Here is a 13,583-nt window from a genome sequence, read left to right on the forward strand (position 1 = left end):
ATTCTGCCCTGGTGCCTCACCTGAGCAGGCCCCCCCACCACCAACAGCTGGATAACTGAGTGCACCTGAGACCCAGACAGGTAGACGGAGATCCTCCTGCAAACGCCATATCCGTGTGCGTGAAACGAATGGTTAAAGTCACTGGTGCGACGGATCGCTGTGGCCCCAGGACAGGGGGGGGTTAATTAGTGATGGAGTCCAATTTCAGTCGGATATTCCTCATAAAAGTGATATTCATAGAAGTCTTCCCAAAATCATAAATGACGTATGTCAGATGACGGCGGCTCGGGACACGGAGCCAGTTCTCTAATTTATGTGCCATAAAATCAGCGAGGAGATTCCAAGCGAGGATCCCTGCTGAGCTGGAGACACCATTACATGACAGGGGATCGAATCAATCCCCCCGGAAAGTCAAGTCATGCGGCATTTTACAATGACTCGCTGACTTAACCAGCCGTGCGGGCGCCTAATCGCCGCCGCTGCCCTCTCACCAGCCTCGCTACAGCTCCGCCAGCTCAGAGATGGAATGACGCATTCAGGCCCAGGTCTGGACAAAAAAAAAAACACACCTCCAGCTAATTCAATTACAGTTTGGTTCACAGAAATAAGCTGAAAATGACAGACGCCTGAAAAAGAACATATGGACACAGGCGCTGGGCCAAATAGACGCAGACGCAGCTACTTGGCCACACACAGACAGGCCGTACAGCATCTATCAATGAGTAACTCACATCCAGTATCTATGTGAATTACAGCTTGTTCTTTTTTAACTGGTCACTGGCCGCTGCCAGGACGAATAAAAACATAGTTTTTGCCCCTAACAAGGTATTTTCTTTCCAAGTCATTTACAGCCAATCACAGCTCAGGTGCTGATGCTGAATTACCAAGCACCAATCAGCTATTCAGCACAGCATGTGCAGGTGGCCCCAAGGCGTCCGCCGACAGACGGGCCGGGGAGGAGGTGGGGAAGACGGCGAGACACCATACCTTCCGCTCAGCAAGAAGCCAGTGACTAGTGCCAGCAGGACCACGCCCACGATGACGGCCACTGCCACGATGGGAAGTTGGCCCTGGTCCCTGGATGCAGCTACTGCTGAAGCGAGGAAAGGAAGCAGCTGTTAATGCTCATGCTAATGCCAATGCTAATAGCAATGCTAATGCCAATGCTAACGGCAGCACTAACAACAATAACAACGACACCAATGCCAAAGCTAACAGCAGCACTAACACCAATGCTAACAACAACGCTAATGGCAATGCTAATGGCAACTAACACCAATGCTAATGCCAACACTAATACCGGTTCTAATGCTAATGCTAACAGCAGTGCCACGCTAGGCTTCATCTCTGACCCAACGCATACAATTATAACAGAAACATACAATTATAAAATTTTTAGAATAGTTCAAATATACATTTTACAATTTATAAAAATCCTATAATATGCTTTGGCTTTGATGGCAGAATAAAGCACAAATGAAGTTGATAATTATGTGTGTGGACCCCTCCCTCCCCACTATTCTGTTGGAGATGGATGGCTACAGCCAGGTGGAGGTCACGTAATAGGCCAGCGTTTGCTTATGCGTTTCTATGGCAACCCTGTACCCAGAGCACCCCCAGGTAACAAGCGCTACAACTCAACCTCGGATGTCTCTCGGACTCCTAAAGAACGGTTGCCGCATGCATGAATGAGGCTTGGGAGTGTGGGGGGGGTCAAGCCGCGTTTTTCAGAATGACATCAGAGAGCGGAGAATGGCCCGCGACATAACGACCCCCTCGTCTAGAAGAGGCATCTGCCTCTCTGCGGCAGTGTGACGTTTCGTGGGAAAGAGTGCTTCACTCCAGTGGAGACGCGGGATAATGACTCTCCTCAGACTGCCTGAGAGCGACTCTCAGACGAGCCGGCGTGAGAGCCCTGAAGGCGCGCGGGGATTTGTCGGGGTGAGTTACCATGGAGAGAAGCCTGCCCTGAAACCTACACAGCACTCACCTGTAAACAACACACGCGTGTTTTAGATAATCCCCCACAGAAGTGTCTGGCCGGCACCATACTCACGGTAGGGGCTGGTTTCGAACTCGAAGCGCTGGCTGAAGCCGCCATAGCCAGCTGAGGTGCGCGCCCTGATCTGGAACACGTAGACGGACGAGGGTCGCAGGCCGTCTGCGATCACCTCCGTCTCCTTGGACTTGATGATGGTGTAACTGGTCTCCTGATCCTGCTGGCCCCAAAGAGAGCCAGTCAAGACGTGGCCGGCCAGGCGATTCCAGAGGCCGTAGAGCACCGTCTGATTTTTAAAAAGCCCATGATGTCGTGCGGACACTAAGAGCCATCCTCCCTGCAGTCTGGCACACTAGTACAACACACTATGAGCTTTACTGCACCGCATGTTGATACCACGCTTAAATGTGGACCTGCCGCGTGTCCGGCATCTCATAATGGGTACACTGGGCCCTGAATATGAAGCCCCATTGACTGGAAATAACAGGAAAATATACAGCAAACACGATATAGTGGACCAATATTGTTACTGCCCTATTTATTACTGATTTACCATATAAGGTCAAAGGCGGCTGAAGAAGGGAGGAGTCTCACACACCTTCTCGAAATACTTGATCTCATACTCCAGGATGATGCCGTTGGGCCGCTCCGGCTCCTTCCACGACAGTGCGATGCTGTCTTTGGCTGCTCTCCCCTTCTTCACCACGCTCACAAGGGACGGGGCTGCCGGGGTGGGGGGGGGGGGGGTTGTTATTCTCCTTTTTACTTATTTATGAATCCAACAATACGACAGGCAGTGGTTTGCTGTCTTAAAAAGTAATTAACAATTTTTATAAAGAAGCATGGCTTCTGGATTTTAGATGTTAGCATGAGTAAGATACTGCTTGGTTACACCAGCATTGGTTTAACCGTATGATCGATTGTCTCCTTTTAGTCAGGTTATGAAAATGCACCGAGATCCGCAGAGTTCGATGTTCGCTTTGTACGTTGGTGCACAGGGGCTTTAAACTGGTCATGATTTTTGGGTGGGGATATGGTTCGCAGGGACATTAACCAGAATTTTTTTTCAGGAATTTTCTTTTCTCTTCAATGCACTGCTGAGCCTGCAGCTGCCAGATTTCCGTCCGGTTAAATGAGGAACGCTGAAATTCAAGCCCATTCTGTGTATCTCAAAGGAAGTGTCAGACTGTAACCGTGAGATAAAGAGCATTTAAGTGCATTGAAGTGATCCCTAAGGTGGAGACCTGATATCGGCAGCAGCCTTTATGTTACAGTATCCCATTCAGATTGGCCCTTCCAAACAAAAGGGTAACCCTACCCCCCCAACTCAAAAAGACAGGGAGGGAAACACACACACACACACACACACAACAATCGGCCCAATCTTAAAAGGCTGAAATGGAATATACACGGTAAGGGGATACGGGGATGAGGGAGATCCACTTTGGGCGAGGGTGGGCTGAGCGGTGACCCTCTCAGAGGACCCGATCCTCAGACACAGCCGAGTTGGATGACAGGAGAAACACAAACACAAAACCAGCTACGGCGTCGATTCATAAACACGGTGCCACAGGTCCTCTGGAGACTCTCAAAGCTGTTTACGAGGTTAAACCAATTATGTTTACCAGATGTAATGATAATTACCATATATGATTTTAATTCATATTTTTACTGTCATGTATACTTGTGTGTCTGTGAATGGAACCATACAGACCAGTGCTCCTCAAATCTGGACCTCGATTGCAAATCCAGGCCTTGTTTTCAGTTCTCCCAAGTACACAGTTTAGATAGATAGATAGATAGATAGATAGACAGACAGACAGAACTCAGTGCTGTACACAAAATAACCTTCAGTTGTGGGAAGCTTTTATATTTCACTCAGCCAGAGATGCCTGATTTCCTTTCATAAGTCTGAAATCGGACACGTTTCTCACAAAAGAGCAAAGGGAAGCAGGCTGGCGGTTTAAGAGTGCCCCCCCCCACCCCATCTGGCTCACACGCTCCATAGCAGAGTGAGCACTTGGACTGCAGGAAGCACACATCCTGGGAAAAGTGACAAAGTGAAAATGCACTAATTAAGGCCTCCGACAGAGATGGGCCGCATTGCTCAAACGCCAAAGCTGCTCGCTCCGTGTGCCGATGCAAGCTGCAGGAATTCCTGGCAAGCGGAGGAACGTGGAGCCGAAATAAATGGAGAATTTCTGGCTCTGCCATTTGCCTTGTCCCCCGAACCCCCCGCAACAACGAGGAAGCAGCCACCTCACAAACACCTCAGACATTTCTCTCCACGAGCGTCACGAAATGCACCCTCCGCAGTGGAAACTCAGCCATGTCCTGAGACACTGAGTTTATTCCAAGTATTCCTGAGAAGCCTACAGATGAGCCAGCCAATACTTTGTGCTTAAACTTTTGAACCACTCAAAAAATAAAATATATGTAAATAAAAAAAACTGTTTCCAGTCATAAACAGTTTCCAGCTTCCTGGAACACTCTTTGAGACAGTAAGGAAAATATTTTACACAATGTTAATGTTTTCCAGGCTGTGTAGATGCTGTATTAATCATTCTGGCATCTTATCGTGATTTTAGCAGCCTTACATTTTCCCACAAAGACAAAAATGTTGCAAGAGTGCTACTGACAGTGTTCTTCTGACAGTGTACTTCTGACAGTGCTACTGAGAGTGTTGTTTTGAGCCACTACTCCTCAGCTCCCTTCTGTTTTGCTTTTATTATGTTGTCCAAGCATCAGTCTGAATTTTAAATGCTTCTGCAGCGGCGCGCCTCCAAACGGCTTATCTTTTGTCTGGCTAGTACCGCCCTCCCCCTGCATGGCCCCCAGCCGCTCTTTGGTTTGTACACAAAGCAGGGCGCACGTTGTCCTCTGCCAGGTGGGTAGCATGCCAGGGCTTGACCCATTAACAGCGCCCCCCACCCACCACCAAAGCTGGTACTTCATCGAGGGACACTTTGAAAGGACAGAAATGCAACTGGCACGAGGGGGACCGATTTGCAAGCGGGCAAATGGGGGGGAGGGGGGCGAGCAGCTCTCAATAAGACCACGGTGCAGCAGATTAGCCTAACATAGCGCTGTGAGCCATTTACAAACATGACGGTATTAACATACCAAAAGTATTCTGCGCATGACTTTGGAAAGCAATAATGATCATGTGTGTTATTACTATCAAGTGCATCTCATTCTGAAATATGAGCCATAGCTATCGGAGTTAAAGCGAGGCTGTCTGAATTTCGCAGGACTTCCGGAACAAAGACCCGTCCGGAGGCTCGGCCGCTGGCGACAGGCGGCACGCGGGCAGGGAGACGCTAGTTTGGGAGTGATTTATTGACGTCACTGACGGGGTCGCCATCTGGAGACGCTCCCCCCAAATCCCCAGCAGCCCCCCGATTTTTCCTCGGCAACCCAACAGATCGAGCGCGCGTCCACCCGGGCAGGCACATTACAGCCCTGAGTAACTGCACACCGGAGAACGAGGCCAATTAACTGACGAGTAATTAAGGATATTGACTGAGGAAAGGAGACGTGGGCTCAGGCGGCCCGGATCGATGGCGTGTTCGTGCGGTGGGGAGGGGTGCATCCCTCACGCCCCGCATTTAAAAAGAGTGATTATTCACACCTGCACCTGGTTCCTCGTAAAAAAGGGTCTCGCTCCTTCAGCAAAAATGGTATAAAAAGATGTTAATGAAGATGAGCGCAGCATGGGGGCCCTTTCAGGAGCAAACAGGCTCCACGTCACTCCATGGAAAAGGGCGTCTGCAAGTCAGGATGCTAATTTATGTGGCATTTACACCACGGCCCCTAACGGGATGCATCGAATGCAGGGCCACGGCTTGAGCGAACGCCTGCGGGGCCCCTGCATTTCGGATCTCGGCAGTGGTTGCGAGGCGCCCTTTAACGTGGACGGGACAGGGCCGTGAGACATACTCCCAGATGACAACTCCACCCTCAAAACTTGTGTAGAATCTCAATATCCATACATCATTCAAATAGGATACTGCCACATGCTAGTAACAGTTATTACCAGTCTTAGTGTGGTGCTTTCCCAAGCACTCCGTTCATTGCACTTGTGTGTTTGTTACTGTCAGTGTAGTTTGTGGTGTTGCAAGGGACAAATCCATCAGTCACGGTGGAGAGGAGGCCTTGATTATGGTAAAACAGGCCTCAGTCATGGTGAAGGGGGCCTTGGTTACGGCTGAGGAGGCCTCAGTTTTGGCAGAGGGGACCCTGGTTATGGCGGGGCTTGACTGCATTGGAGGAGACTTTTGTTACAGCGGGTTTCGATTATGGCTGAGGAGGAATTGATTAGAGCAGTATGGGCCACGGTTATGGCTGAAGAGACCTCAGTTTTGGCAGAGGGAACCCTGGTTACGGTGGGGTTCGATTGCAGCAGAGGGGGCCCCAGTTACAGCGCCCCATTGGGCTGTTGTCTATTGGCTTTAACGCCCACCCTGTGCGTCAGTAATGGCGGCGTGATCCGGCGAGCAGTTTCCTGTGGCTTTTCAGCGAGCGCTCGTTCCCCCAGGAAGCCCTGGTGATAATAAATCCTCTTTAAAGCCCTTTTAGTTTTCCTGCGCGTTTGAAATGCTAATCTGTCTGGAACAAAGTTCCCGTCGCTGTTTCATTGGCTTTCCCCACCTCTCCATGTCACGTTGAGAGTCCCGCGTCTCAGGAAGGCTACTGACCCGAGAAATTTAAATCCCCACTTCACAAAAACACAGAAACAAACGGCAACCATGAATGTATTTGAAAATCCTTTTTTGTCAAGCCTTTAGTTACAGAGCACAGAAAACATTTGATAAAAAAAGGTTTGTGATTCTTAATACCAGACTGCTTTTTGCCTCAAGTTTGACAAATACCAATGGCATTAAAAGACAAATAACATGAAAGGACCTGCATTATTGTCAATAGAAGCTAAAAAGATTAGTGGGAAATGGGGGTGCATAATGGGCAGTAATGCAATAAAGGCTAATGTCACCAAAGACTGTAAATCCATCCCAGCCTTAAAAGAGGAGTGGGGAAAGGCCCCCTCATTTCACCGAAACCCTTCACGCACGAGAGAGCCATACTGGTAATTACAGTAATCAGTCAGACAAAGCAGATTACTCATCAGCCCAGGGTGAGGGCATTTCTCTAACCGGGGTCGACAGCCGCCTTTCCCTTGGCCTGCCGAGGTTTGGGCAGTTAATGTACAGGCGTGAGGAGGTGACAAGCCCTCGAACCCTTGTTCCTTTTCACCGGGGTACAGCGGGGCACTGATATCTTTCAGCGCAGGTGCCGTACTCACCATGCTATGGTCATCTTTGTTGCTTTTTTTATTTGTTTTTCCTATCAGAATTGACTTTCCCTGTTCCACTAATTCTTCACCTCCACAACTCTCTGTATCTTTGACCAAACCGAGTGCATTTTTGGGTAAACAACTGACCAGCTCGACTGGACCTTCACCAGCATCTAATCACCACTTAACTATCAACAAAAGAACGGCTTTCCGTTGAATCTCACACGATCAGAAAGCACTAAGGATCTGGACTCTTATGTGTTAAATCTCAAACAAGGCCACAGGGCTGCCCTACTGCAGAACAGCCCGCTCTACAGGGGGCGCCCCTATTTCACAAACCTGCGCCGAGAGTCGGCACGCTGAAGGCTGTGAAGCTAAGCTAACTCGGCTTCAGCGCCGACAGCTTGGCCGGCTGGCGGGGAGCTGGAGGAATCAGATATTAACCAAGCAGAGGGACTGCTAAACGATAGGGCCAGGGGGTCTAGGCTGCCCCGTGTGTCATGCGACCTGTTCTGGCTGGGAGGAAACTCAAGGACAGCCAGAGTGAGGATGGCTGAGAACACTGCTGACAGCATGGGAAGAGTCTTTAAGGACTATTATTTTGACTGTTTTTTGGCAGAGACTTTTCTGCTTAAATTTACAGTGACCTGGCACTGTTTAACTTTAGAAAAAATTAAGAGATGACTCCATATTTTTTATGAATCTGCATTAATAAATCCTGGTTTAATCCTGGTTCTGCTAGCAGAAGGCTACACTGAGTGGCTGGTTGCTTCCAGGCTCAAAGTTTCTAAGACAGCAGTACACAAGAATAAAGTGAAGCAGGAGACACTGGAAATGACCAAAAACTAGCCAGGTAAAGGGCAGAAGCGACTTTCTAATGCCAGAGAGGACAACCAACTTATGTAGGGCTGGGACGATTATTCGACGTAATCGACGATGTCGGTTATAAAAAGCGTTGACGTAGAATTTTAGTGTCATAGTTGTGTAAAACTAAGTGACTGCATTGCCCTAAGTGATAAGCTAAACGTAATGTAAGGGAAAGTACTTTATCCCCTTGGGAGCACGTTAACGCTGTCCTTTTAAGAATCGCGCAGTAAAACAATCTGCTAATAACTGAACTTTACTGTCCACCTGATGATCTCTTTGCCACTCGAGAGCTACAATATTTTATTTATTAGACCTGCGGCATTGTTTTCATTTACAATAAAAAGTTATTCCACTAATAAGCTGGCTAAGCTGTTTCACTGCTGGCACCGTTAAAACTATATCAGTTATAGACTGAATTCCGGTATAGTTTTGTCTAATATCGCCAGTGCCAGCATTGCCGCACTATTTGTAAGGCATGCACTGGCCAATCATGTAGCACTCCTCTCATAAATATTAATGAGACATCTCCTTCCAACCTGCAAAAAGGCAATTTGCCGCACCCCCCGCGCATGAGACAACATGGCTGCGTCTACCAGCAGAGCTCCAGAGCCTCTGGAGAAACACGGGGCAGAACAGGCTCGCACACGGTCTTCCAGAGTTTGGGAATACTTCAGTCATGACACCTTTACTGCACCTCTACTGTAGCTGACGTTAATGACGCTGTTTCAGCCATTTTACATTTTCTGTTTACTTATTCTGTCAGTCAGAGTGAGACAAATGATCATTTATGACGACTCTTACACACTGTAGCCTTAAATCGTTCCATGCTCATTGAAGTAAGCTTAACTATAAGCTACCTTTGTTAGTGTTTGTTAAAAACATGTTTCTCTAGTTATGAAATCATTCCATGTTTTAGCATCTATTTCAACATTAAAGTCAAATTGGTGTACTGAAATAATTAAGTAAAAACTATTGCAGTGATTATTAACTTCAGTCTAACATAGAAATCCTATTGAATCTCTTAAGATTAGCCTTTTTTGTTAATAATGCTCTAATGTTTAAGAAATATTTTAATAAATCAAAATGTTAATGAGAATTTCAGATTTGTGCGTGGGGGGGGGATGAATAGTTGTATTAAATGACTAACTTGAAAATAATTGCTTATCAATAAATTTATCATCAGATCATTTCGGCGATGCCTAGCTTTCCCGACCAGAGGAATATATGACGAAGAGAGCTGCTTTGGTGGGTGACGTCGAGGGGCCCTTCCCAGTCCTACCACTCACCGGCCTGGTTGGTGGTGACGTTGAGGGTGACGAACCGCCGGACCGGGGCCACCAGGTAGGACACGCCGTTGACAGCCTCCACCTCGAAGGTGTAGTTGGTGTGAGCGAGCAGGTCAGTCACCATGACGGAGCAGTTCCGCAGGCCTGTCCGGCCCGGCAGATAGCGCACATGGCCGCCACATTCCTCGGAGCGCCACGGGTCCGAGCCCACCTTCCGGCATACCACGCTGTAGCTGATATCACGCCGGCCACCCGTCTCCGCGGGGGGGGCCCACTCCAGGAGGACGCTGGTCTCGTTCACATTGGAGATGGCATTACGGGGGGCAGATGGGGGCTCTGTGGAAAGGGGGGGTGCGAGAATGTGGCCGACGTCCGTAAGACACATCAGGCGCGCCGATTGGTCACATGCAGCTCATGTGACTTTCCTCTTTACTGCAAGGTTCACATTAAAAGCAACACATTAAAAATAATGGTCAGAGCAGATGTGCCATATTTTCCCAGGAGGAAACGAAATCTCGCCATTAAATCTAGAACGTTCTGCCTGTGTGTTTCGTAGAGGAATGGAGGGCGCGCTCACTGGTGCAGGCCATGTTGTCCGGGTCCGAGCCTCCACGGTAGTAGCCCGGCTCACACTGGCAGGATGTGCAGCCCTCCGCCCTGGTGAAGCTGTGGGGGGGGCACTTGTTGCAGCTGGGGCTCTGGGCAGAGGCTTTGAAAAAGCCAGGTCTGCAGGCTGTGAGGAGGAGAGGTACAGACAGACGACATGAGGTGAGGGGTGGGGGGTGCTGAGCTGGACGTGTCCCTCAGGGGGGGGGGGCATGAGCACCCCCGCTCAGCAGAGCTGAAGCCTGTAAATACCTGTACAGCTCAGCGGCCCGAACGCTTGCTGCACGTCACAAGGTTTTATATACTCACTGTGGATTATATCACCATGAGAAACTGTGCCCACCATTGTCTTTGTGACGGGATGACATAATGCTGAAGTAAATGAATAATAAAAAATAATGTTAGGTCAGCGAGAAGTGAAAATGTTAAATGGAGCGTGTTATGTGGAGGAAATGGAGAAAACACCCGCACCCACACACACGGACACATTTGTTTTGATATCTTTGTGGGGATCATCCATTCATTTCTATGAGCAAAGCCCTAATCCCAGCTAAGAGAACCTTAAGCTTAAAAAGGTCATACTCAGGGAGTGGGAGGTATTTGTCCTCAGTTTCACTTTTATCAGTCAGCACTTTTCTGACTGACGCCAGGGAGCGAACGCGAGCGAGCCGGCTGTCGGGACATTTACAGGCTCTGATTTGCATGATTATCAAACACTATCAGTGCTGCCGTCTTAAATGGCTTGTTTTTGCGCTCGGCCGGGTCCCGCTTTCTGGCAGCACAGCGATCGCAGGCCGGATCATTTTCTACATGGCAGGCGATTCTCTCTCCCCCCGTGTCCTCTGGTGCCGGGAGGGTATTTAAATATAAAATAATCGGGTATTAAGCATCAATCACAGGCTGCCAGCACACACACGCATTTCGGGAGCTAATTTCATCGCCAGCGCCAGGTGCTCCGGCATTCCTGACAGGCCAAAATAAATCTGGATCATTTATCGCAGTAAAAGAAGATGGATGAGCAGCACGGTCCGCGCCAGGAGGCGCAGAGGAGCGCGGCACTAGGAGTGCTGGGCCGGGCCACTAGGGGACTCCCTACAGTGAAGGAGGCAGGACTGGCACCAAGAGCAGAACACACATCACATTTAAACACATATATTTGCACGAGTGCTACTATAATGTGTTAAGAGTGAGCACTCACATGGGTAAACGTGGCCGTTCTGGGGACACAGACGGCGGAGACACTGAGGGCCCGCCACTGTGAGAGTGTTTGCGGTAACGTGTGTGCCCAGCGGGTCGTGAAGCTGCATGTCCGTGTCCCTCAGCACCTTGAACCAGATGCTCTCATGCTGGGCCGTCATGTCGGACAGGCTTCGGCCCTGCTTAGTTAAACCCGAAACGCCCGCCGGCAAACACTCAGCTGCATTTGCAGTGGTTTTGGACACCCTTGTCTGGAGGGGCTGTTGAACTGCTCAGAGAGGCAGTCGGTACACTAACTTCGACGAAGAAGGTGAGGGAACGACAGGGTGACCACCCCACCCCCAAGAGGTCAGGGTCACCATGAAATTTTCCCAGGGGCTCTATTTTGCTACCACCCCCCCCCCTCCCAAACCACTGAATGAGCCTAATCCCCTACATAATATAGTGACCATCACAGGATGCAAGGTAGGAGATGGACATTTAAATGGAATAGGGCAGGTCAGGTCAGGTTGAGGAGCATGCACTGGTACAGAACATTACCGCACCCACAAACACGATGAAACACCTTGGGGTCATGGTTGGCAACCCCCCCAGGCTGACACGCGGTCCAGTCCCATCCTCTGGAAATGTCCGTCTATCCGCCACAGCCAGGTGTTATGTGGGCGTCCCCTTGGTTCAGCTGCTCAGGTCCTCAAGCCGGGTCACCCTCAGGGAAACCCACCACAAGGCCGACACAAAGTCAAACCAGCCGTACCCAAGGATCCTCCGAAGAGACACAGTACCGAAGGAGTCCAGTCTTCTCTCCGCAGACAGACACACTGATGATGGTTGTGCCCAAGAGGTCATTAAAGGCCTGGACCTTGGATTTTTTTATCCAGGACCCCGATAAGATCACAGCAACATCGGTGAATCTTTCTTCACCAACAGATGCCCCACAGCTGCTGGACCCCACAACCCTGCCCAACACCCAGCCCATACAAGCATTGAACAGGGTATGAGCAAGAACACACCCCTGGCGAACCCCAGAATCAACTGGGAAGAATGCAGAGGTTCTGCCTCCACTCTGCACAGCACTCACAGTACCAGTGTGAAGTCCAGCATCCTCAGGGGGATCCTGCAAAGTCTCAGGATGTCCCACAGGGCAGCTCAATCATCTGAGCTGAACGCTTTACAAAAATGAACAAATGCTGCAAAGGAACTTTGCCAATGTTCACTTTTGCACTTGAAGAGAGTGCCAGGATGCGGTCGATGGCAGACTTCTTAGGCGTAAAACCAGACTGGTCTGGTTGCGGGTAGATGAGCTGGTCGCTGGTAGTGATCATGGGTCCTGTTGAGGATGATCCTAGCAAGGATCTTAGGCAACAGGAAGTGATTAAAAAAAACAGGAAATGAACAGGTCTTACCACTCATTTATGTAGACTCTACCCGTCAGCTCTAAAATGCGCATTTGTACATCAGCCCTATGTTGGTGCACTATTAAATGTAACATTTACATTATTGCTATGGGTGAAACTTTGTGGGCTGATCGATCAGCACAAAATAAAAGCAACTCTTGTAGCATCGTGCTGTAAAGTCGATACTTCATGGTGTTCTACCCTAATTGGCAGAGCTGGTGAAAGGCGTGTGTTTTACTGCAGGGAACATTCCGGACTTTAGTCCTACCTGACATGCTGGGCAGTCTTGGGGCAAGCTAGTGGCTCAGTAAAGGGGGGTGGAGTGTGCTCCTTTCCAGACGCCTGGCGGGTACCTGTTGGTGTGTTGACCTCTGACTCCCACATGTACAATGCTTAAAAAAAGCCCCGCTTTTCCCACCCCCAGCCAGCCACCCCCCTACCCCCCTGCGCTTGAGTCACACCCCAAGGCCTCGGCTGGCATTTTAACTCCATGGCAAAAATCAATAGGGTTCAAAACAATGACCCCCCCCCCCGATCCACTCTCCCAAAACAGTTAGCAGGAGATGGCTAAGAAAAACCCACTTTCATCTTGTGCTGACTGGCTGATCCATAAAAGATCTTTCTTTGCAATTCATTTAGGGATGCAGCTTTATTTCAGACGCCCCAAAGGATCGCCACCACTGAATTTACTGATGTTTTGTGATAAACACCTTTAGCTGACCTGCATGGATCAGTATGTAAGAACCTCTGCTGTAATGCAAATTAAGATCCTCATTCCTAGACTTGCTCGGGCCGCTGTGCAGTTTGTCCCTTCCGTGCTTCCGTCAGTGCCACGGTTCCGCCAGGGCTGGCCGTCTGTTAATGGCCTGTCAGGAGCGCCGCTTCGTAGAAGGAATCCACTTCAAATCACCGGGCGCTCACAGCGACCTTGCAATTACCATTAG

At 49.4% G+C, this 13,583-nt stretch overlaps 1 protein-coding gene across 15 annotated transcripts in view; it reads right to left on the bottom strand.

Moving 5' to 3' along the window:
• LOC111842111 (ephrin type-A receptor 5) overlaps nt 1–13,583 on the bottom strand; it is a 110,024-nt gene that overhangs the window by 10,894 nt on the left and 85,547 nt on the right. For 10 of the 15 annotated variants that reach the window (XM_072714323.1, XM_072714320.1, XM_072714319.1 and 7 more), the window contains 5 exons: nt 10,020–10,175; nt 9,443–9,778; nt 2,598–2,722; nt 2,057–2,219; nt 988–1,093 (listed from right to left, as the gene is read on the bottom strand). In XM_072714323.1, coding sequence (XP_072570424.1) covers nt 988–1,093; nt 2,057–2,219; nt 2,598–2,722; nt 9,443–9,778; nt 10,020–10,175 — 886 coding nt within the window. The remainder of the gene's footprint in view (nt 1–987; nt 1,094–2,056; nt 2,220–2,597; nt 2,723–9,442; nt 9,779–10,019; nt 10,176–13,583) is intronic. The other 5 variants (XM_072714322.1, XM_072714317.1, XM_072714321.1 and 2 more) reach the window with 3 other exon arrangements.

The sequence above is a fragment of the Paramormyrops kingsleyae genome, chromosome 7, assembly GCF_048594095.1.
Source record: "Paramormyrops kingsleyae isolate MSU_618 chromosome 7, PKINGS_0.4, whole genome shotgun sequence".
In the NCBI taxonomy this organism is placed as follows: domain Eukaryota; kingdom Metazoa; phylum Chordata; class Actinopteri; order Osteoglossiformes; family Mormyridae; genus Paramormyrops; species Paramormyrops kingsleyae.